The sequence below is a fragment of the Peromyscus californicus genome, unplaced genomic scaffold (assembly GCF_007827085.1).
Source record: "Peromyscus californicus insignis strain IS unplaced genomic scaffold, ASM782708v3 Scaffold_8__1_contigs__length_139910024, whole genome shotgun sequence".
NCBI classification, from domain to species: domain Eukaryota; kingdom Metazoa; phylum Chordata; class Mammalia; order Rodentia; family Cricetidae; genus Peromyscus; species Peromyscus californicus.
In genome coordinates, this window is record NW_026294606.1 from 30,385,517 (window position 1) to 30,411,241 (window position 25,725).

The 25,725-nt window shown below is 45.0% G+C and overlaps 1 protein-coding gene across 6 annotated transcripts in view; it reads left to right on the forward strand.

Moving 5' to 3' along the window:
• Nucleotides 1-25,725, forward strand: part of Slc22a23 (solute carrier family 22 member 23) — a 169,300-nt gene that overhangs the window by 20,795 nt on the left and 122,780 nt on the right. For 4 of the 6 annotated variants that reach the window (XM_052728577.1, XM_052728578.1, XM_052728574.1 and 1 more), the window contains exons 2-3: nucleotides 16,000-16,103; nucleotides 22,635-22,789. In XM_052728577.1, coding sequence (XP_052584537.1) covers nucleotides 16,000-16,103; nucleotides 22,635-22,789 — 259 coding nt within the window. The remainder of the gene's footprint in view (nucleotides 1-15,999; nucleotides 16,104-22,634; nucleotides 22,790-25,725) is intronic. The other 2 variants (XM_052728579.1, XM_052728576.1) reach the window with 1 other exon arrangement.

The window sequence follows — 25,725 nt, forward strand, 5'->3', positions numbered from 1 at the left end:
CCTTGCATTGCAAGGTACATATGAGACACAAATGAATTTTATGTTTAGCATTGAGTCTTCTCCAATATCTCATTTCCTCCAATATCCTCTTCTAAGATCTCATTTCAAAATCTAGAAAAAAAAATCATAAACTTGAAGAACCTCTGGTCCCAAAAATTTCAGATAAGGAAACTCAGTCTGAATAATATCTTATATAGTTGTTCCATTTCCCTTAACTTTAAAAAAATATTTTTTTTATTTTTAGTTATGTGTATTGAGATATATGCGTGTAAAGTTAGGTGACCTTGGAAGTCAGAAGAAGGCGTCGGATCCCTTGGGTCTGGAGTGTTATAGGCAATTATAAGTGGCATGTCATGGTTACTAGAACCCATTTTAGGTCCTCTTTGAGAGAAGCAAGTGCTCTTAACCAACTGAGCCATGTCTCCAGCCCTTGCTGTTAACTTTCCACCTTAAAGCAGTATGTATGATGGGCCAGGACACGTAAATGAGATCGACTTTAGCAAAGGGCCACCCTGGAACATACCTGGCCACTCTGCATCCTCACATTCAGGACCTTCTTCCTTTGGCTCAATTTGTCCCCAGGCTATTTGACATCTCAACTTAGGAGTGATTCCTAGGTCCTCTTAAATGTCTTCTATTTTAGAATCTCCTTTCTATCCCTACTTTCCACATCTAAAACATTGGGGGCTGCTAACCTTAGCTAAGCCATTAAAGGTAGGACTGTAATCTAGGGCTGACCCCATTCATTTCTGTATTTATCTTGTCTCAAACCCATTCATCAGAGAATGGGCAATAGCTTACAAGCCTCATGTCCACACATAGATGGCACATTCTGAAAGACTGACCCTTAGACTAATATCCTTGATTAGGACTTATTTTGTTTTATGTAAGGTCTCATTGTATCACCCTGGCTGACATAGGACTCTTTATGTAGACCAGGCTGGCTTTGAACTCACAGAGATCTGCCTGCTTCTGCTTCCCAAGTGCTGTGATTAAAGTCATATGCTGCCATTCCAAACTCCTAGATATTTTAGACAGTTAACAGTGTCCATGAAAAGCCCAAAGTTAATTGGAAGGGCTCTGCCACTGAATTACCCTTGGATTGAGGATAGATTTTAATAGCCATTGAATGCTACCCTTGATAAAGGTTCAACTCTGTAGCACCAGTGTGCCAGAGGTTACCCAAGGATCTGGCCCTGAATTCTGGCCCATTCTTTCTAGCTCAGTGACCAGCCCATTTGCGGGCCTCTTTCCCAGCCTCACCTCCCCTGCCTCTCATTTCTTAACCCTTACACATACTGATAGCTCAGTGACCAGCCCATTTGCGGGCCTCTTTCCCAGCCTCACCTCCCCTGCCTCTCATTTCTTAACCTTTACACATACTGGACCCTGGCCCTGGGCAGTGAAGCAGAGACAAGCTGCTTATGTGAGGACAGAGCTGAGATCTGGGATAGCCTGCCTTGGGTGTTAAGAGAGGCTGGAAGGAGAAGATAGCCATGCAATGTGGGATAGGCTGGCCACTCTTTCTACAGGTGGGCAGAGTATCTCTACTTTGTCATCCATGGGCAAGCTTCGGGGAACAGGATGGTTGCTGACAGCAAATGGCTTTCTGGTGGCCTGCCGGTGATGGAAAATGCTGGACTTCAAGGGCTAGATCTCAAACGTTTCTCAGGAGGTGGCAAATGAGCCTAAGAAAGATTTGAAGGCAGGGGCTGCTCCAGGACTGTCTGCAGAGGCCTTGACTTGGGTTCTCAGAGTACTATGCATCTGTATTTAATATATATAATGTAACTTTTTCCCATCTTAGCTGTTTTTAAATTGCATGCTTCATTGATGTAAAATACATTCACATTGTACAAAAGTTGCCACTCTCTAACTCCAGGGCCTCTTCATCTCTCTAGACTAGTCATCTGCACCCTTCTACTTCTGACCTCCTGTGTCTCTATCCCAGCCCAGGCCAGCCCATATGCTCTGTCTTTATGCATTGGGTCCTCTGGGGACCTTGTGTAAGTCAAATCATACAGTATACATCCTTCCGAGACAGCTAACTACACTGAGCACAGTCTCCTCAGGGTCCCCTGTGTTATAGCCTGTGTCAGGTTCTCCTTCCTTTTTCAGGATGAATGGTAATTAGATCTCATGTGTAGATCACACTTTACCCATGATTCCAGGGATAGGCACTTGAGCTATTGACACATGAGCAGATAGCACTTGGTGCCACTCTGGGTTTTTTTTTGGGGGGGGGGAGGGTAGCAAGATGAGTTTGGAGAGGCTGAGGTCATGTAAGAAATTGCTTGCACAGCATGGAGCCACTACTGAACCTTAGCAAGCTGAATGGATGTCCTGTCAGAGAGGCACATGTGCCGAGTAGTTAGACTTTTTCAGAAAGTGGACTTTTAACAGTTGACTACTTTCTGCTGTGGACGACCTTTTGCAGGTCACATCCTAAGGGTATTTAATATTTGCCCATGTCCTAACTGGTTAGTAGTAATAACCCCCTAAGAAGACAGAGCAATACCATTTGTATTTCTCTGTTGGAAGGTGTGAAGCATTCCTTGCTTAGTGAACATGCTTCAGCACACGTGAACTCCCCTCCCCCGACACCAGGTGAACTGTGAGGGGCAACAGGATTGCTGCACCCCAGCCTTACAGGTAGCATTTCCATGTGTTATAATTTGCATTGTGTTCATAGACAGAATTAGGTCATGAAAGGCAAGCAGAATATACATATAAGCATCTCTCATGTTCTGTAGTCCAACCGCCAACCCTTGAAAGTGTGGATAGGGTGGGTTTCTAAATAAGATTGGAAAGCATGTCACACAGAACATAAATCCCCTTTCAGGATTCACGTTGGCATTTTAGAAGCGATGAGAAGGTCCTGCAAAGGAGACATCAGCTTAGCTTTCTTTAACTGAACACTTCTAAAAATTACTTCAGAAATGATTATTATCAGCCATTGATCCCTCTCTCCACCTTTCTTTAAATTTTTTTTATTCTGTTGCCAGGGTCTTGCCTATGAGCTTCATGCCCAGCCTCATCCCCTTACTTAGATGACCACCTATTGATGCCCTCTGAGGATTGATGTCTCCAGCAACACATCATCTGTTAATGTAGCAGTGACTATAAATACAGAGTTCCCTTCATGGATCATTCACTTCCAAAACTATTTATTTATTATTGGTGGTGGTAGTGGTGGTGCATGCGTGTGTGTGTGTGTGTGTGTGTGTGTGTGTGTGTGTGTGTGTGTGTGTGTGTGTGTGTATGTGTGTGTGTGTGTGTGTGAATGATGTATATGTGTGAGTATGCACCTGCAGACACAGAGCAGTTCTGTCCTTCCACCTTCACATGAGTTCCGTGGATCAAATTCAAATCGTCAGGTTCTTACAGTAAGGACTTTCCCCACTGAGCCATTTTACCAGGCCCACAGATCATTCAGTTTTATCTGTTCATCCCGTCTTTTGCTTCTGATTTGATTTGGGGGAATATTACATGGGCCAGCTTGATTGTCCCTTGCCAAGCTTTGACAGGGCTGTACTCTGTTGACTAATCCCTAGGGGATAGAGAATCTTACTTTGGCTGGGAAGGAAGGAACTCCAGTGACCTGGTTTGTTAAGTCCAACCATGCCACAAACCCTACTCACTAAATACAGTATCACAGCTATCTCCGGAGTGTTGCTAAAATCCCAGCCCCAGTGCCAACAGATGATCCCTGCTGGAGCCCCTCATCCCAGGTCTGTTACAGACTTCACCTGTGGCAGGTGGGAGGGGCTGAAACCTCCCAAGAGTCCAGGTTGCAAGATTATGGTGAAGGGCCATGTGTGGGCAACTCTGCAACAACCTTGGCTTATGAAGGACTCTCTGACAAGGTGTGAGTTTTCTTTTGCATGTTCCATTTCCACAACCCATGCCCATCCATCACAGAACTGATCACCTGTGGCTGGCAGCACTCTTCAGGAAGGCTTCCTGCCTTCAGCTTGCCAGTGCTTTTGGCTTTGATTTGAGACCTCATCTTGAACACCCACTTCTTAGTCAGCTTGTCCCCAGAATGCCAGAGGCACCCACAGGGCCAGGAGCCCGTTCTCACCAGTGTCTGCATGGAGGGCAGCCATGCCTCCGCCTCTCTGGACCCAAGGGCTGTATCTGAAGAGTTGAGCCTCAGCTGGATGAAGCCTGGCCAGCCCAGGAGGAGCCAAACTGCTTGGTCACCTTCTGCTGTCACACTGCCAATTCATAGTGTTTGTAGGAGATTCATAGTTCAAGATGGGGGGAGGGGGGACTGAGCACCCACTAGAGACTAATGCGTCAGCTTTTCAGAGCCATCTTAGCACCCTTTGCTCAAGGTCAGAGAGATGAGGTATTTAAGGGCTGATTGCAGGAAGTGTCAAGGAAGGCTGAGTTGCAATTCCTAGGATGCCGCTCGGAAGGTCAAAGTAAAGGGCACCATACTCTGAAATCTAGGAAGGCTTGAAAACTATGGAGAATACCATGTAACACTGTGCAGCTCGGAGCACAATTATTCACACATGGCCTTTTCTGTCCTCATCTCTCTCCTCTTGCAGCCAGTGCTGGCTACGCAGACATGCTGTAGAACAGTAAAGCACCCCCGAATTGGACCAGCTCAATATGACTTAATGAGTAAATCAAGACCTTTTCGGCAGTCACTCCATTGCTTTCAGACTCAAGTGTTCCTCACCAACAGTCAGCAAAGCCCGAGGGCTGCCCAGCAGGCTGACAAAACGATAGAAAGCATCAGCATGTGCCAGTCACTGCCCTGGCACACTCCCAACACTGCTCTTGACCCTCACAACAACCATGCATTGTAGGGTATGTGCCTCCCACATCACAGATGTTGAAACGGAGCTTGCATAGGGGTCAGTTCCTTGACCAGGGTCACACAAGCTGTCATGGGGCAGAACTGGAATGGAGATGCCTATTCATCAGACTCAAAAATCTATACTGTCACTGTGAGTCCCTGCTAGACTCCTGATAGTCACATTCAAGCGCCATTCTCCACCCCCATGGATGACAGTGCCCATGAAGGAGGTCTGTGGTAATGAGTGAGTGACAGCCTTGTCAAAGTAGCTGGCAGAGTGCCTAGGAAGATGCTTGATTTGTGAAATAGATTTGTTCTTTTAAGAGGGAATTCTCTATTTTTAAAAATAAATTTTCCATGCACCTATTTCTCGATCAATTTTAATAATAAAGCCATAATATCTTTCCCTGGGGGAATACCACTCATCGTAAACAATCGAGTACAACATTTCAAAACTACATTCTGGCATAAATTTTGCATACTATCATGTATTATTTAAATAAAGTATGTTTGAAGAAACCATGATGAAGCAGAGGATTAGGGAAATAAACACCCGTGGGGAGCCCTCTGACTCTGGGAGTGGGAGTCCTCCAGGGCAGTGCCTCCTTCCTCCCTTGTTTCACGTCCTCAGCTTAATTAGTCAGCATAGAGAAATAAGACAAAATGGCGCCTTACACTTATAATACAGGAGGCCGTGACAAGACTGGAATTAGAGGCCTGTGTGGGCCACATGCAGAGACCCAGTCTCAAAAAAGGAAAAGACATTTCTGCATTAGTTACTTTTCTACTTGCTGTGACAAAATACTGACAAGGAACCACTCAAGGGAGGCAAGGTTTATTGTGGCTTCTGTTCGAAGTTGTGCTCTGTCATGGCAGGAACATGCGGTGACTGGTCACGTGGTACCCACATCCAGGAAGCAGAGAGAGAAAGATGCATGCTGGTACTAAGCTCACTTTCTTCTTTTTTTTTTTCCAGTCTGGTACCCCCAATCCATGGGATGATGCCACCCACAGTCTAGCTGAATCTTCCTTCTTCAGTTAAAACTTTTGGAAAACAGCCACAAAGACACCCAAACTTAAGTTTTGATGGTGATGCTATAAAGATGGAATAGTAAACATTTTTATTTGTGGGCCTGGGGAGTATGCTGCCATCTTTACAGCTGCTCAAATTGCTATTGTAATGTATATGCAGGCATAGTAAATATATAGGTGAAGTGTGGCCATGTGCTAACAAAATTATTTACAAAAACAGGTGCAGAGGTGTATTGGCCTCCTAGGCTGTAATTTTCCAGCTCCTGAGCTAGTGAAAGGACTTGTCAACAGGCACATACAGTGTATTTTAGTCACCTGGGTATTTATCATGAATGCAGAATGTTCTAGGAGCGCAGAGGAGGACTCTTGATCTAGCCTGGGAGGGAGACCTTCAGCTGAGTTGATTGCCTTGATAGGAATGTGGAACTGTATTCATCTATGCATTTGTGTTTGACGCCTTTTCCTCTTAGGCTTCTGTTTACAAAGGTGTCATCAACTCTCTGAAAGAAGAAAGGATAGACAGTGGGGAAGGTCTAGCATACTTTGACTGGTTGTGGTGAGCATAGGTTTTGGTTGGAGGGGCCTTTTTATGGTGCTGGGAAGGGAACCCAGGATCTAACACATTGAAAAGCATTCTGCCACTGAGCCATGCCTCTAGCCCCTGGTAGGGAGAAGTGTCTTAGTCTTTCATGCTGAGCCATGCCTGTAATGGGCAGACGGAGTTGGGTAGTACACAGGAGAGCAGTTCTATGAAGAGTCCTGAGGCTTTGGGGAGCTGGGGAGGTATAAAATACAACTCAGTAACAGGAGTTGGAGTTCAGGCTTGCGAATAGGAGGTGTGGTGAGTCGAGTATAGAGAGAACTTCACGGAGCCATGTTATGCCAGGCCTTCTCCCTCTAAGTCCTCACCAGGCTGAGAGTTTTCTGATCTCAGTCCCAAGTTTTCCACACTTGGCTCTTTTCCCAAATGAGTGGGTGCGCTTAAATATTAATGTGACAGACCAGTTTTGTTCATACACTGTGTCGCACTAGGAGAGGCCTTCTAAGCTATGCAGGACAGTAGTTAGAGTTTCTCAAGTGAGCAGTGTTTGTTAGCTGGGATAAATTAGTGTGCACATCTTGATTTGTCTTGATGCTTACAGCTGGGTTCTTCCCCTCCCCCTCCTTCTCTGGTCTCTTTACACAATTGGCTCTTAATTCCCTTCCTTTCTTAGCAGTGATGATCATTGATGAAATATACATCAAAGGTCAGGGCAAGATTCCTCAAAGTTGGGTTAATAGAAGGCATTGCTTATTAGCAATTTCCGCTGCCTTGTGGATAGCTGTTGAACTCCCCGCAAATGACAGGGATTTCTATCAAGAGACTAGGACCATTTCACAGTGTAGACCTCCACTTAGGGCTGCCACAAAGCGTTTCTATGGAAAAGATAAAGGGGCTCGCTGGATTGCTTTCCCAGAAATAACCCTGCATCAGTTGAAGTAGAGCGCAGCCAGGTGATCATTTTTCTGTTTCCCTTGTAAACCTTGCTGGGAAGCAGTTCTCCATCTCTAGCACTATGAAAAAAAAATGATTCAGTTCGGTGAAAACCAAGGAAGCCTCAGCTTTGGCAAATGAGGCATCACAGTCAGCTCTTCTCCTGCACCAGAGGGCTGCTGTAAAAGCAGAGAAGCAACCCCTAGGAATACCATTTAGAAAAAGAGATGAAGCATTGTCTGGGGTTTGGATGAATTGAAAATCACACTGTTAGTCATGAAACAGGGCTACAGAATGTTTAAGAACCCTAACCAGCTCTAATGCTGTGGCTTTGGTGTGGGTCTCCTGAAAGAAAAAAAAAAAAAAAGCCAGAGTGCCGGTTTTCTAGGAGGGGTACATTCTCTCTTTAGCCCAGACAAGCTTGCTAGTCATTTTTTCCTATTGTTTCCTCCAACAAGCTATAGTTATTTATTTATTTGTTTGTTTATTTTGACAGTAGGTGGAAGGGAGAAAATAAAGATGAAGAGCAATTGCAGGAGCAATGAACAAAAACCGGAGACAAAACTTAAAAAAAAAAAAATTCCCCAGAGTACCTGGCAAGGATGTTGATGATGTCATTTAAGGAAGCTCACTAGCATGCCAACTCTAATTGGCACTTGTGTTGGCTACTGTTGACAGCCGGCCTCCTGAAACCGGAGGATGAGCTTAGAGGCAAAAATGAAGAGAGAGTTTGAGGGTTTTTCAAATTAGACAGTATATCTTGAATTTTGATGAAGTCTTTTAAGAAAAAAAAGAGACTCTATGTACTGCTAGAATAGATATACTAAAAATGGTGCTCTTGGCTGCCTACATGTGGAGAGGCTAATTGTAGCTCACACACTCCTTCAGTCTGGCTTGTGGAGACTATTTCTTCTGTCCTTATGTGACTAATCTTCACATGTATGTGTATGCTTTCTTGTGTGCACATATGTACACGTGTGTCTGTTCTTTTCATTCCTATGGTTCCTAGTTTAACAGCAGTAGAGCAGAGCACATCCATAGTGCCTGGGAGACTCTGGAATGCTGTTTTGGAGAGGAAAGTGATGACCTCATATTTCTCTACATTCCTGCAACCCAGTTGGGGATTTTGTTTCATTTAAATCATTGGAATTTGAAGCCATTTTGTCTTCTTGGTGGTATTACCCTGAAGTATTTCCTTGTATCTTAATTGACTGTGCTCAGGCATGGACCCGGCAGCTGGCACAGTGGTTGGCAAAACCCAGTGGTCTGCTACTGACAACAAGCTCACATGTGGATCTCCACTCTAAGAGATGAAACTTTGGGAGAACTCACATTCGTGAAAAAACAAAACAAAACACAGAAGTAAATTTCATGGCTTAACAACAGGCTATGGAATTTGTTGTAAGCTGCTTCTTTTACAAGAAAAAACAATACATTTATTTTCTGTGCATGAGTGTTGTGCGTGCATGTATGTCTGTGTACCGTGTGTGTGTGTACCTGGTATCTGTGGAGGTCAGAAGCGGGTGTCAGAGCTCCTGGAACTAGAGTTACAGATTGTTGTGAGCTACCTCGTAAGTGATTGGAATTGAACCTGGGTCCTCTAAAACAGCAGTGAGTGCTCTTTACAGCTGAGCCATCTCTCCAGCTCCCAAACCCTGTTTTGAGACAAGGTCTCACTTGTAGCCCTGACTAGCCTGAAACTCACAGAGATTCTCTTGTTTGTGCCACAGGGATTAAAGGAATGCACCACCATGTCCAGCTGCAAAGCTTCTTTTAAAATGTTTGCTTGTGGGGCTGGAGAGATGGCTCAGAAGTTAAGAGTACTAGCTGCTCTTCCAGAGGTCCTGAGTTCAATTCCTAGCAACCGCATGGTTACTCACAACCATCTGTAATGAGATCTGGTGTCCTTTTCTGGCCTTCAGGCAGACATACAGGCAGAACACTATATACATAATAAGTAAATAAATATTTTTTAAAATGTTTGCTTGCTTTGAAACAACAGTGTGGTGTGTTAGCCCAGGCTAGCCTTGAACTCTTAGGTTCATGAAAACCCTCATCCTCAGCCACTAGGTAGCTGGGACTTCAGGCATGTTCCACTGTACCCAACTTTATTTTCTCTAGTTTTTAAAAATTCCAGTTGACAGCCAAACATTTTCAAAACAAATTTCTTCTAAACGTATTATTTGTTCATTTACTTATTGACTGGGGTAGGGTCTCATGTATTCTAGGCTGGTCTTAAACTCCAGGTGTAGCTGAGGATAACCCTGAACTTCTGAGTCCCCTGACTTCACTTGAGATAGAAGACGTGTCCCACCACACCTGGTGTTCTGCCATGTTGGGATAGAACATAGAGCTTTGTGCACACCAGGCAAGCACTCTGCCAACTGAACTTCATCCTCGGCCTCCAGTTTTAGATTGCACGAAAATATATATCCCTGAAAAGGTGAAAGGAATGTGTATTCTTGTTTTGTTTTATTTTTTTAATGATTTTTGTCTTACCCTTATCATCACTTTTTATTCCCATTTCATAAGTTCACAGTTAATCATGAGAAGTTTAGGGAACATAAGAATATTATAAACTAGAAAATAAAACTCAGTTTCCCTATTCTCACATCTTTTTTTTTTAATTTCATGTGTGTTGTGCATGCATGTGTGTTGTGCGTGTGTGTGTGTGTGTGTGTGTGTGTGTGTGTGTGTGTGTGTGTGTGTTGTGTGTGTACATCTGTGCTCAGTGCATGTACAACAGCAGGCCTTTGGAGATCAGAGGAAAATGTGTGGGAGTCAGTTCTCTTTCCACCATATGAGCTCTGGGAGTCAAGTTCAGGTAGTCGGACTTGGCAGTAAGCAGCTTCTCCTGCTGAGCGGCTTCCAGGGCCCTGCTCTGGCCTTGATGCATTGGGACGCCTCCTTCTCCCTGTGCATACCACCTTTTGTCCTCACGCTTCTCATTCTGACACTATAACACATAATGAAAGGCTTTGTCCATCATTAGTTTTTGAAAGCAGAATTTTGGCCACATGGTTCCCTGGGACCTTTTCTTAAGAACTCATGTCTTGCCCTTGTAAGTTACAATGGGTGATATCATTGCATAGGGACCTCTGTGGGCATCTCTGATAATTTCCTTGGGAAAAAGTTACCCCAAAGTGGGGTTTGCTGGGTCAAAGAGTAGATACTGCTTAAAGGAATGGGCTGTATGTTGTCAAATTTCTTCCTGAAAAAAAAAATGGTACCTGCTGCCACACCTTGTACCTCTTTGTCTCTCTTTCATCTTTAGAAAGTTAAAAATATACATATTGTTTAGATTTTCATTAGCAGAATCAAGCATTTCCTGAGTATTTTCCAACCCATCCATACTCCATATTTTGTCAACTGTCTGGATGTTCACACACAGTTCTATTTAGAATGTTGGGCTATATTGCTAAGAAGATAAAACCAGAGGAAAATAGCTGACAGTTAAATGTGAGACCTGTGGATGTAATTTTACAAATATGGATAGCTATAATTTTGTTTATGACATTTCTGGTGTATAGAAATTTTAACTACTTGAAGTTAGTAATGGAGTAGTAACAATTAAACTCAAAACATATACTAGTCTTTAAAAAAGATTTATTTTATTTTGTATATGAATGTTTGCTTTCATGTACGTATGTATGTGTACCACATGCATGTCTGGTGCCTGTGGAGGTCAGAAGAGGCAATGGATCCCATGGAACTGAAGTTACAGACCATTGAGAGCTGTCATGTGGGTGCTGGGAACTGAACCCTGATCCTCTGCAGGAGCAGCCAGTGCTTGTACCCGCTGAGCCATCTCCCCAGCCCCATCCTATCATTTCTCTGGGTGATTTCTCTCTTTAGTTTTTATGGCAGATATTCACTCTCCACAGTCAGATAGTAACCTGTCTTCTTCCAGTTTTTCAGAGATTCTTTTTTATAAATTTCATAGATTTTCTTATTACTGAAAATTGTTTTCTCTGTCCCATTTTCTTCCATCTTCTTCAGAAATGTGATTAGTTTTCTTGATGATGATTCTCCACTCTAATAAGTCGAGAGAGTTGATAATTGACAACTTCTATTTCTTGTAGTCTGTCCTTTAAATCTATTGAGTACAAAAGCGGCCTACCAGATCTTTCCTCTTTTAAAGTTTTTAACTAAGCTTTTGAACAGAACACATAGCAGCTAACATGTAGTATGAGATGTGTAAAATCATTCACCTTGCCCTGAAGTAAGGGCCAGAGTCCCCTGTGGTCTTGCAGGATGCTTCTGAAGTGAGTACGTGGCAGAGGAGGTGAGAGTGGGATGGTCGAATGGGCTGTGGCTTGAAGCTTTTATGATCTTGTTAAACCTGCTGATGGAATGTTAACTTGCTTCATTAGAGGGCTGTTCCCATTGGTCCCTAGGGGATGATTTCCAGGAGGTGTAGTCAATGCCAGGCTGTACTGTTTCTGGAGAGTAGGGGTTCCGCCCACACCTTCCTTGGGAATTCTATTTCAAGGAAACCCAATCAAAAAAGGGGCTCAGTTTGCAAGTATCAGGCACTTCTGTGAGTATTGCAGAGACAGGGATGGAATGCAGGCCAACAGTGTCTCCTAAGTTTCTAGAGCCCAGGCCAGAGCTCCAGAAGGATTCCCAGCAGAGCACCTGGTAGCCAGCCTGCCCAGTGTTTCATTTGGAAGCCTAGGAATTTAGCAAGTCACTGTCCCAGCCACTGACTCCAGGCTCACACTCTTGTAAAGCTATCATCAGAGTTGTAGGCCGCAAGACCACCCAAATCCCTACCAGATCTGATCAGCATTGCAGGACTTCCCCCAACACACCCCAACCCCTTGCTCTCCTTCAAGTCAAGTGAGCCCTGAGATCAGAACTAAGTAGCGTGGACAGTTCTTTGTTGTGTGGACCTGATTAGCAGACCTGAAATCATATTTGAAACCTCTGTAAGGGTCCAGAAGTAGTGTTTTTAGCCTTGTAGCCTGCACTACAGGAACATAAACCAGAAGGAAGTTCCTGCCACCTTGGCTGTCCAGTGAGCATCTTCCTCACCCCTAGAAATTAGGATGGTATGGCCGCAGTGGAACACGGGAGATATTGGGGATGTGTTTGACATGTTTCTACGGTTGTGCCGGTAGTGGTGAGTGACTGATGGAGGGAGGGGACAGGGAGAAGGGGAGGTAGCCAAGCTCATTAAGTCCTAGTCTTCGACTTTTTACAACACTGCTCTAGTCAGACATTTTTATTTTTAAGTCTTAAAAACTTAGTTTAACTTCCTGAGCAGCCAATTGCCATAATCTTATCTATAGCAATGAGAACCAATTTGAGAGCCAGGCGACCACAAAGCTTCCTCATACTTCTGAAATTCTTTGGTGGATTTTTTTTCAAAGATAACAGTGTGTGAGGACGCACTTCATGTGCCAGGTACATTTTTTTTTTTTTTTTTTTTTTTTTTGGTAAAAGTTAAACAAGGGAGCCAACACCACAGATTACCACCCTCTCCATCCCTCACCCCACCCCCACTCTACCCGCCACCTTCCTCCCCACCCCCTAAGCCCAGTGGAATGTGCCTCAAGGGTGGGCCCCAGGATGGCAAGGGTGGGGGTGTAGGTGGATCCCCAGGCATGAGTAACCCTTATCTTGCTGAACCTGCTGGGTGTTCTTAGGTGCTGCGCTTGCTGACTCAGATATGTATCCAACTGAGGAAGCTGTAGGGCACGGGTGACTGTCTTGCCCTGGATTCCCTGGCCCACCAACCCAGGGAGGGTGAGTCCCCACACAGGCCGAGCTCACTGATGCCAACTAAGCTTCCTTTCCTTATTGAGTGCTTCAGTCTTCTTGCATGTCCTAATAATTTTCCACTCTGGCGTTGTTAATTGATAGGGGTCATGTTGAGGCGACTACTGAACAACTTATTAGGTGGCAGCTAAATTGGGTCATGGCTGCCCCAGGCAGGGTGTAGTAATTGCTCAGGTGCCTGGGCTGGCAACAGTGCCAGCCATTTTCTCCACTTCCCTGGTTGTTTTTATTAAAGTCTCCCGTCTCCTGGCCATTCAGTATAAGTGTAATGTACTCTTTTGCATCATTTAACCTTGAGTAAACTCATCAATGGGGAGTCTTGGTGACGATGTGAAAGTCGTTGGAAGTGGAGTGAATGAAAGAGACGGCAGCTGGTGTGTCTCTCCCAGGCAGTAACCTGGGTCAGGGCAGCTTAGTGCTTGCCAAGAATGTGCCAGGCCGAAGTCTATGCAGGTGTGGTGTAGCTGGGAGATGAACAGGTACAGGTGATGCCTCTCCCAGAAATGTTTACATGGAGCTGGGAAAACAGAATGCACCCACATTGTTCATGACAAAGCTGTTAACTTGTGTTTTAAGACCAAATCTGCCTTCCTGGCATTAGAAAGTTATTTATTATCAAATTTTTCTTCTAGAAACATCAGGCTGGCTCCAAGAACCCACTTAAGCTGTCTTGGAGCTTCACAGTCAATTTCGAAGTGGACAAAGGTGTAGTGATGTATGTTTCATATGGAGTGTTAGTCTCTTCCTTCTTGGGAGGCCATTGAAGCCTGAGGTGGTGAAGCTCATGGGTTACCTCCACTGTGGCATGGGAAGGCAGGATAGGATCTTATGGCTCTTCTCAGAAGCAGGACAGTGGGTCCATGTGGCTCAGGCTCACCTGGACAGCTTGTCAGCCCCCACTGCTCGGCTTTCCTGCAGAAGTTTTCACTCAGAGCATTGGGGATGGGGCCCCCTAATCTGTACTTCCTGCTCATTCCCAGGTGATGGAGTCCCTGTGGTTCTGTAGCATTTTGAGATCTCCTTTAAGGAATGCCTGAATCTGACTGCCTAAGTGATATCTGAAGCAGTCAGCAGCCCTCCTCCCCAGACACACGAATACATCTAGACAACTAGCCTCAAACCATCTTTCTTGGCCTTTGTGGGGCTTGTGCCTGATCTTTTTGCCTTCCCTCCTAAGCTCTGATTCAGACCATCTGGAGCCAGCTCAGTAGAGGATAGAGTGAGTTACTCTCTCCAAGTCTCTGGATCCTGCCATGGAGCATGGGCATCAAGTATCCCAAGAAGTTCTGGGCAGATGGCAGAGCAGTGACTGGTAGCCCTTTCCTTCTCTGTCCAGGCCAGGTTCTTTCCTGGGCAACTGCTGCTACAGATAGTCTTTTCCAAATTCCACTGAAGTTGAGACCTAGAGCTGTCATCCTCAGCCTCCACTGGACTCCCCAGAAGTTTGGAGACTTCAAACCTGAGGCTACCAGAATACTTGGCATTACATTCTGCATCTCCCTATAGGTAGAGGCTCAAAGAAGAGACACCTAAGAAGGCAGCACTTAGTTCAGGTTGCGGCCGCATAGCTTCTACCCCTTACCCTCACCTTTCCTGATGGCCTCCAGCATACCTCTTGTTCTAATATTCCTAAATTTTCCTATGGTGGGGCATGTCTCCAGCTGCAGTCAATACCCCACCACCCTTGTACCTCCTTTGACCTGAGGTCAAAAGCTCCAAGCTGTAACATTTGCCAGAAGGGCTTCTCTACCACTGAGAGTGGATGGCAACACTAAACAGCAAGGATGGGTGATACAGTCCTCATGGAGCCAGCCAGCCACTCCCTGTTCATTTGCCCTCTGACCTAGAGGTGACTGTGTGTGAGCCTCGGTCCTTTTCCACTTTGGTAAATAGGAAAGATAATAATTGAGGATTCGGTCTCTCTCGCTCCTCTCTCCCTTTGTATGTGCATGAATGTTTGCGTGTGAGTAGGCATACATACATGCTGTAGCACATGTGAAGGTCAGGGAACAGCCTCAGGTGCCAGCCCCCACCTTCTAGCTTGTTTGAGACAGGGTCTCTTGGTTCTTCACCCTCGTGTATGCCAGGTCCACAAATCTCCCATCTTGCTGTCGGAGCTCTGGGATTCCATTACCACAGGCAGCTTTATGTGGGTTCTGGAAATTCAAACTCAGATCCTCACATTTGTGTGACAAGTACTTTATGGACTGAGTGATCTCCCCAGCCTTGAGGATCATTTTCATTTTTCCAATTAAAGAAAACTTTACTGCACAAAATTGACTAAGTCTGAGACTCCGGTTGTGCAGTTAGCCCTATAACACAATTCACAAGAGCATTTACAAGAAAAAAAAAAAGAGAATATAGTAAGTTCAGAGCTCAGCATTCACTATTAACTCCATTTCTTTTTGAGACTGCAGTTTAGACAGTATAATGGAGTGAAAAAGCCAATGTTGCCTTTCATTTCCTCGTGTTGTTACAGCACCCCATAAGGACACTTGGCCAGGCCTTCCCATCATCTAGATTATAGCAACTCTGTGGGGTGTGAAGGACTCTGGTCACCAGGGTACCACTGATTTCTCTGGCCATCCTCCTCTCCCTTGGTTTCCTGTGGTCTTTTGGGACAGAGGCACACATGTCCCCCAGATTTCATACATCACTCCTCCCAGATGTAGGTAATCTGTTTAGATTAAAGCACCACATTTAATTTTGTGGGCAAATTAGAGAGTTCCCATTGGGTTTTCAGCAGCCTAATGATGATACTCTTAGTGTCACATGTGATATGGCCCCAGTAACAATGCCCAGACCCTTGTAGGGTTACTGTATTGTGCTTGTGATAGAGCACGACTAGTTGTGTGTATGCGTCTCTCTGATTTACCTTCTGTTTGCCCCTCTCTAGTGGGATCTTGTGTGTGATAATGCCTGGAAGGTCCATATCGCTAAATTCTCCTTGCTGGTTGGATTAATCTTTGGCTACCTAATAACTGGATGCATTGCTGACTGGTGAGTACCAACACACCCAAACCATGGACCTTTGGAAGGCACAGCACACCTTTGCTAGCTAAAGAGGAGTGGTCATTGTTAACACAGGGTCACCGTGCCTTTGCTCTGCTTGCCAGTAAGGCCAGAATAGAAGCTACCACTTGGAGAATGCAGAGGCAAAATATATCACTATACATGATAGACCAGGGGGAAGGAGGGTCTAAATTCATTCAAGGTCAGCCTGCAGCCCCATTTAATTCTGATAACTTATGCTTAGTTGGGAGGAGCATGGAGATGCCCAGCTAGGTGCCAAGTGGGTAGATGCACAAAATACATAAAAAAAAGGAGAGCTGGGTGAAGTGGCATGTACCTGCAGTCTCTGCTCCTGGGGGCTGAATTCACTGCTTGAGCTCAGTGAGGCCAGCCTGAGCAACATAATGAAACTCCATCTCCAAAAACCTAAAACATTGGTGAAGAAGTTGCAGACCCTTCACCTTATGAATGGAGATAAATATCAGTCCGGAGTAACACCTTAAAATATCATGCACATTTTAGAGACAGTTATTGGCTTAGCCAGGAGCTGCCTCTGTGGTGCCAATGGTGAGGAAGACGGTAGAACATAATGGCATTTGGTAATGGATAGGCATTGTGGACAAGGGAAGGGTAGCAATCAGAAATGAGACAGAATGTGTTTTAGGTGGGTAAGGAGGGGTGGATTTCCAGATCAAAGTGTGTGGTTCGGGAGGAAATAAGTGATGAAAAGGACCAGGAGGAGACAGACACTGAGTTAGAACCTGCTGCTTAGGGGCTGGAGAGATGGCTCAGTGGTAAAGAGCACTTGCTGCTTTCCCAGAGGACCCAGGTTCCATTCCTAGCACCCACATGGTGAGCCTCTTCTCAACTCTGAGGGCAGCAGGCACAGACATGCATGCAACACAAAACACCTAAAATAAAATAAATCAAAACAAATAATTTTTAAAAAGACCTCATTGCTGCTGATCACTGTGTACCAGGCAAATATCAGATAATCCCATGCCTTAATGGTTTATTGCTGAAAAACTAGAGCCTAGCAGTTGAAGTCCATCCCCAAGTCCACTCAGCTATAAGCTGCATTCAGGACTTGACACCACACCACAGGGCCCAGAACTCCTTCACTGAGGGCCTGCCATGGCACTTTTGTTTAAGGCATCCTCGGGTCACAAGAACACTGTGGTGCTGCCTGTGTTCAAGAGAGAAGAAATTGTATAATGTCAGGGACTGCCCAAGGACAGAGATGTGGGCTGGCTGCTTCCTAGCCCACTCTCTTCACAATAATCTGTTTTGTATGTGAATCAGCCTGTCTTGGGCCTGTTGACATAGGAATGTCAGGAATGCTAAGGGACAGACTGTGTGTGTGTGTGTGTGTGTGTGTGTGTGTGTGTGTGTGTGTGTGTGTGTGTTTTCCTGGTACCCTCTGTATCCTGGTTAACTGAGAAAGCTAGCCAGGGCAGTGGGAATGGCTATAGAGAGTTCTGTGGTGGAAATTTCCTTCCTCAAACTAATGTCTATTTGTGTGCACATACAATGTGATTTCCTGTGAGCCCAGAATCTGCTAACTCACCATTTTTAGGGCTTCATATGGACACATTTCTTGTGTTCAGCAATGAAACTGCCAGTGACCTGTGCAGTCTTGTTCTAGGAGCTGTCTAGTTTTTGAGGGTGGAAAGTAAGGTTTTATTTAACCAGATGCTTGGCTTGCTAGCTTTTTAGCATGAGCTGTTCTCATCTGGCAGACACTGCTTCCCAGAGAACTGACAGAAATTAGAAATGTATACCGATATGATCCATGGCCCTCCTTTCTAAGAAATGCAGACTTGATAGCACTCATAGTGTCCTGATTCCACAAGTGACTGACTACAATAGGAAACGCAGGGTTTTGTTAAACAATCTGTCTGTGGAAGTGGAAGTTGTGTCAGGCTTTTTCTTGCACACACATACCCAGTGGCCTCCCTGATCACACTCCAGGCCTGGGCATGGGGACAAAAGACTTAAGAGTCTGTCTGGATCTTTCTCAGAGCGCCTAGAGTCTGATGGCACAAACTCAGTTCTCTGCAGTGGCTTCCTGGGGGGCTAGGTTGGACAAGCAAGCAGGGATGACCTAGGGAGTCATCATATATGTTTGAGCACTAGCTTTAGGAGAGTTTGAATGGCCTTCTGTTTCAGGGAAATTTTGTTCTTCACAACTCTCCTACCTTTTAGTTGGGGGGGTGTATTTACTCTCTGCTTAAGCCTTGCCTTAAAAGCAATCACCCCATTTGAGGGAACTCCACATCTCCCAGCAGGGTAAGGGCTGCATGAGGAAGTTGATCAAGTCATAGAGTAAGCTTTCTAAAATTACAGTCAGCATCTACAGACATTTAGGTGCTTTCCTTAAAGAGTTGTAGAGCTGCGGAGGTGACTCAGTCAGTGAGAGCACTTGCTGCACAAGCGTGAGGACCTGAGTTTGAATCCCCAGCTCCCAGGTAAAAAGCTGGGCATGGCTACATGCACCTCATCCCGGAGCTATTGAAACAGACGCAGGAGCATTTGGTTGGCCTGCTGGCTTCTGGCCTATTCGCAAGTTAAGAGAGTATACTGGCTAGGTTTATGTCAACTTGACACAAGCTGGAGTCATCAGAGAGGAGGGAGCCTCAGTTGAGAAAATGCCTCTATAAGATTGGGCTGTCAGCAAGCCTATAGGACATTTTTTTAAATTAGTGATTACTGCCGGGCGGTGGTGGCGCACACCTTTAATCCCAGCACTCGGGAGGCAGAGCCAGGCGGATCTCTGTGAGTTCGAGGCCTGCCTGGGCTACCAAGTGAGCTCCAGGAAAAGGCGCAAAGCTACACAGAGAAACCCTGTCTCAAAAAAAAAAAAAAAAAAAAAATTTAGTGATTACTGTTGGAGGGTCCTTCCTATTGTGGGTGGTACCATCCCTGGGCTGGAGCGCCTGGGTTCTATAAGAAAGCAAGCCAGTAAGCAGCATTCGTCCAAGGCTTCTGCATCAGCTCCTGCCTCCAGGTCCCTGCCCTGCTTAAGTTCCTGTCCTGACCTCCTTCCATGATGAACAATGATGGAGAAGTATAAACTGAAAAAACTCTTTCCTCCCCAAGTTTCTTTGGTCATGGTGTTTCATCACAGCTACAGAAACTCTAAGACATCGAAGGACCCTGTTACAAGGGAATACAGCAGAGAATGATAGAGGAGAGTATCTGACATCCTCCTCCGACCCCAACAAATCACACTGCTTACACCTACACCACACACACACACACACACACACACACACACACACACACAAACACACATACAAATATTTGAAATAATAAAATATTTTTTAAAAGAAAAAACGAGCTTCATTTTCAACCCAGATTTTTGTTTAGAGACAAGTTAGTTGAGCTGTGTGTGAGACACTCAGGACAGGGCTCAGCTGAAGGATGGCCTGTGTTTATAACAGCAATGGGTGGAATGAAAGCATTGTTGGGGATATAGAAGAGCTGAAATAAGGGACAGCTCAGACATTAGTCTCGGCAGAGCTGCGAGGGGCACCAACCGAGTCCCCTCTACATGGTGCCTCTCTCTCACATGCATAACTATCTGGTTCCAGTGTCCCAGCCTCCCAACCCCGCTGATAGAAACTTCAAAGTGGATATGTCCTACAGGTTCTCTGCCAGCTTGCCCCATCTTTTGTAAACAATCCCTGATTTTAATTCAAAATCTCCTCCAGTCGCTTCATTGGCAAGGGATGTCTGTTTGGAGACCCTGTATCAGTTCCCTGTGGCTGCTGTCACTAAGACATGCTCGGTGGCTTCAACACAAATTAATCACCTTACAGTTCACAAGCCCGACATGGGTGTCACTGGGATGAAACCAGGACACCACCAGGGCAGTGTCCACCTCCTTCCTGGAGGCTCAGGGGACAGTCGTTTCTTTGTCTTTTCTAGCCCTTAGTAGCCACCTGTGTTCTGGGTTCATGACCCCACCCTCCACCTTCAGAACCAGTAAAATGGAGTCAAGTTCTTTCATGCTACCCTCCTTGGAAAATCACTTCATTTGAGGTCCTTAGCTGCAATCCCATTTTCAGAGTCCCTCTTGCCCTAAAAGTTAAAAAAAAAAAAGATAGATTCTGAGAATTTAGATAGGTACATCTTTGAAGATCCAAAAAGATAAAGGCCTCTGCTGTCCCTCACCTGTGCTCCCACTCTGGGGAACCAGCTCACATGAGGCTTGTAACTAGCATGTAGTGATGTAGTGAACGGTTGTTGAGTGGCTGGCACATTTCTATGCAAACTCCCTAGAAGACACCAGTGGAGAAAGTATGGACTTTCCCAAGATCACAGCTCAGGAATGATGTGCTACCAACCTGGATGCAAAGCCACGGTGTTTGTTCTGACTTCAGAGACTACTCATGCCCCCACAGCCCTTAAGGATTGATAGGTGTGATTTACTGATTTAAGTAACCATTTGGGAGGGAAGTATGTAGAATATGTTTTTACAAGATTGAAAATTAAAAAATCAAGCATCATTTCTAAGACAAAATCAAAACAGGAAAACACAGGTTCGAACATCAGGAAGAAGTAGGCATGACTGCATACTGAGATTGGAAGACTTGGGTAGGTAGGAGGTAGGAGGTTGGAGGTAGGAGGAGTGCCAGTTTGAGGCTGACCTGGGCTACACAGAGAGTTCTAGGTTAGCCAGACTGGGCTACATAGGAAGATACTATCAAGCAATAGCAGGAAGTGCAGAAAGGCTAAAAGTTGAAACGTTTAGCTTGGGGATTCAGGCCAGGCTCATCATGCCCCTCTAAGAAGTGAAACAGAACCCATATCCTCATTCAAGGGTGAGGTATGTACCGCAAACTAAAAATAGATATTAGAGACTTGTATACTCTCCTCCCTTTTAAGAGGACAAGTGAGCCATGCTTTAAATGTACTTCTGCAAGTGAGTTGGGTACAGATCTTTCCTGGAAGGGCTTTGTGACCCCAGCGCAAACACAAAGGCTTTTCATTGTTATAAACTCATAGCCTTGGCCACGTATCCTCAAATCAAAAAGAAATGGGTAGACCCTGAGAAAGTACTTTGCATTTATAGTATATATATACACATATATATAAATGTTATATTTTATATATTTATATTTTATATTTAAAACTATTATATATATTACTGTGTTATAGTTTTTATATTTTTACGTATTATGTTATATTTTATATAAATTAAAATTATAGAAGAAGGAGTAGGCCTTGCAGCAGTACTTTAATCTTTAAAACAAGCTTTAAGTGGGAAAGCATTTACACATATATAAACCTGCCCTTTAATGTGCACAATTCAATGATTTTGAATGTGTTTACAGAGTTACTTAGGTCCTTTGCCCATTCTGAGTTTAAGTCACTTCCATCGTCCTTGCAGAGACTGTGAAATGTGCTCATAAACATTCTCTAGTCTCACCCAGCCCCAGGCAGCCACCATTCTGCTGTCTGTTTCTTTGGCTCTTTTTTCTCCCCTTTTTACTTGTATGTCAGTGCCTTGTCATAAATGTCCAGGACAGCCAATGCCGTTTGGCTGCCCTGTGTGGTGCTGAGGGCACCAGCCTGCATTTCCTTCCTTCCCTCTCCCCCACCTTCTCTGTGGACTATCCTTCTAGTCCAAGCCAGTTGTGTTAAATATTAATTTGTTTCCTGCAGCTCTGTTGCCACAGTTTTACTTGTAATAAGTAGAGAGAGGTGAATGGTTAGTACGGGGACAAGGGAACTCATGGTTTTTCAGTTTCCATGAACTACCCCATCTGCCCTCTGATTGCCCCCAAGTACATTGTCCCATAGTGGCCACTGATCATGCACCGATCAGCTCTGTGTGTGGTTTGTAGACTCAGTATGCCACTGCCCTTTCCTGCAGGTTCTACTTTAAGACATCAGAGCATTTATTTACAGTCCAAAGTGTCTAGGCTTAACGTGTGATCCCTGTGGTCCCTTTAGAATTACATGTTGTCATGTAGCTGAAGCAAATTGCAGCTGGCCCAACCCTGGACCTATAGGCTGCCTATGAAACAAGATAGCCCTCCCCCCATCAAGGTAACAACTGGAGAATAGAAGTAAAGCCTTCCCTCCATGGCTATGTTGACTTTTGGGCCAGTTCCAAAGGTCAACAGTTTTTTGAGACATTTTATGCTGGGTGTGTCGAGGTTTGTGTTTGGGGAATTATTATTGATTTTGTTCTCTTGCCTTGAGCTGTCCCTGTTTATACACAGAGATAGACTCAGCAGCAGTAATCAGGGCCACATCATAATTCTCTCTCCTAGTAGCTGTTTGAGCAATGCCCTCTCAGTTCCAGAGAGGATGGGGCTTAATATCCTACAAGAGGCCTGTATCCCAAGGGAGGAAGCCATGATCTAGGAAGTGGATATGGGCAGTATAAAGACACTTAGCTCTGACTCCTTCAGCATGTATTGAGTGCTCACCGGCCGCTGGATTTCAGCACTGAGCACTGCCCTCTTGTTTAACGTAGATGCCTGACTTCTCCCCTCTCCCTCACAGGGTTGGTCGGCGGCCTGTGCTGCTGGTCTCCATCATCTTCATCCTGATCTTTGGACTGACTGTGGCACTGTCAGTGAATGTGACGATGTTCAGCACACTCAGGTTCTTTGAAGGATTTTGCCTGGCCGGAATCATCCTCACCTTATATGCGTTACGTAAGTAGGAACTGTCATGACGAGTCGCTACGAAAATCAGCCCGAGTATTGCTGCCTGCGAGGTTCTGGGCTAGTTGTTGGGGTGGTGGCACTTGAGACACACACACTTTGAAGCCTTTGTGGTTACAAAAAGGCTTCCAGCTTGGGCTCAGTGCCCACATCAAGGAGAATGGAAGTTTGTGTAATGATCTGGAGATGTGGGGATCAGCTCAAGCTGACATGGAGGCTGCTGATTTCTCGGGAAGTGTCTGTGCCCTTCAGAATGCACTGTTGGGTACCCCGGTCCTGGATCTAGCAGTGCGTACTGAAGAACTGTTCTATGTGGACTGCACTTGGCTATCCTGGACTCCTTGAGATCTTTTCTTCTTTTCTTCTACTTTGAGGTCATACAAAACCCACATTTTTAACATTCTTTTGATGTGACCGTAGGTGGTCTGGATTTGAACTGTCAAGCTTTAGTACTAGAACATTAGATGGCAAGACTTGGTAGTGTTTGCTCTTTTGAAACAGGATGGAGCTGACACGCTGTCCCCTAAGTGGGTGACATTAAAGGACTATGGCCTCTTAGGTTGCTGTTTCCTCCAAGGCTGTAGGGTTTTCCCATCCACTCAGCCTCTGCTCTTGGGGCTCAAAGCACCTGGGGCTGGGCCTGCGCATGCTTCCTGTGCTTGAAATAGGATGGAGAAAGCATTCAGGGGCTCTGCCATATTTGTTCCCATAGGATCTCTGCTGTCACATATGGGTAAGTTTTACTTATCTGTATTCACTTCTCTGGAAGACAACCACACACCCACAAGAGGAGGAGAACCTGTAGACATTTTACTTGTTAGTTTTGGGCTTCTGGCCACCCTGTGGAAAGACCTGTTGGATCACTGGGCAGATAAGGTTCTGACTTTCTTGATCTTTGATAACAGGGAGGAGTCAGGTCTTGATGAGCTAGTAATTTCTAGAGTAAAAAATGCAAATAGTTGTAATTCTCTTCAGTTTGCATTTTCTTTCTTTCTTTCTTTCTTTCTTTCTTTCTTTCTTTCTTTCTTTCTTTCTTTCTTTCTTTCTTTCTTTCTTTTTTTTGAGACAAGGTTTCTTTGTGTAGCCCTGGCTGTCCTGGAAGTAACTGTGCAGACCAGGCTGGCCTCAAACTCACAGAGATCCAACTGCCTCTGCCTGCCAAGTGATGGAATTAAAGGTGTGAGCCACTACTACCACCTGGCTCAATTTGCATATTAAAGCCTTCTTTAGATAAACCTAAATTTCTGTCCCACCGGAAACACTATCAGTGCATGACAGCGTTTCAACCATAAGAAAGGAGTGGAAATGGAAAGGCCACAGTATATTCTTCTATCTCCTCCTAGCAGTGAACTGAATCATAGCTTCTTACAGGCCACCTTTTATAGTGTTGGTCTTTATTTTGGAGCACTTGTCGTACAGAGTTCTTTGGAGATGTGTGACAAGGCGGTGGGTTTAGCTGATGGCATCTGGAGTTTTCTTTCTTTGAAGAGACAGTGTGGGCACTGGGCTTTAACACCTTCAGAGTGGCTATGGTGTCCCCAAGGCCCTGACCCACCATTGGTCTATGTAGTATGTCAGGTCCAAGGCATGTTTCCTGAAGTGACTCCAAGCAATGCTTGAAGTCATCAAGGTGCTCTTCTCTCCAGGCAGCTGTCTTTTCCAGGCTCTAGTTATCACAGGGGCCTGGCTACCTGGTCCTTCCCATGGACTACCTCTGAAGGAGATGGCTACCTGTAGACAAAACACGGTGGCTGAACCATAAGAAGGTGGCATACAATACATCCTCAATCTCACACTCTAGTCAACAGAGTTCAGAAGAAATTATCATATAGTAAAGATGGCCTCTCCTTTTATCTTGCATAATAAATGCTAATAATTTGCTGAGGATACTTGGGTCTCAGCAGAAGAAAACACCAGATCATTAGCCCCATCAGCCAAGGCTGAGGAAGGAGGGCAGGGAAAGACTGCGTATGTGCCTGGCGCCTGCCCACTCTGAGTCTGCTCCTGGATTAAGCTGGCCCATGTGTGGATGGTACCCGAACTGTGTTGTTGTTCAGCCTTACTGACTTGTACTGACATACGTCATTGTGCCGTTGACCCTGTGAAAGTCACTGATGTATTTATACTGAATTTGAGAGAAGCAAGTTTCATGGGAATATGTGTTTGGTGGACCTCTTTCTCGCCCTGCCCCCTTCATCTCTGATGGCTGGGCCTTCCTGAAGTACCAGGCCTCTGGGCTGTCATCCCAGGTCCTTGTGGACCATCTTTTCTAGTCGGGCCTTTCCTACTAAGTCAGAGTGTACCACAGGCTTCTGACAAACCATTTTATGTTTGTTTATGTGTTTATTAAGCTTGAAAAGAATTTGGGGAGCTGGGATGATGGCACTTGCTATATACAAGGACCGTACTTAGTCTAGGAAGTAGGTTTGCTTCTCTCTCCTAGGTAGAGAATCATATAACCTGGCTGTCTGCAAATTGTTCTGAAAAGAGCCAGATAGTAAAAATTTTAGGCATTGTGGGCCAGATGGTCTCCACTGCAGCTCCTAAGCTCTGCCACTGTATCATGAAAGTAGCCAAGCATATGCGTAATATGTAAATGAATAGCTGTGGCTGTGTTGCCCTACACCTTTATCCACTGAAGCAGACTGTGGACCATATTGGGCTAGTAGTTCAGAACCTTCCAAGCACTGGTGGAAGTGGCTCTTTCTTGGACTGACAACACAAGCTTTAAGTCCTGTCCTCTCTCTTAGCTTCATCTTACTATCCCTAGTTTACTTCCCCCTTTGTGCAGTTTTCTGGCTTCAGCATTTATCTTATTGTATAGATGTGTATAAGCAGTCTGCCAATTTTTTTTTCCCCGAAGGAGAATAAGCTATTGAAAACGATTGTGTTCGGGGCTGGAGAGCTGGCTCCGTGGTTAAGAGTAC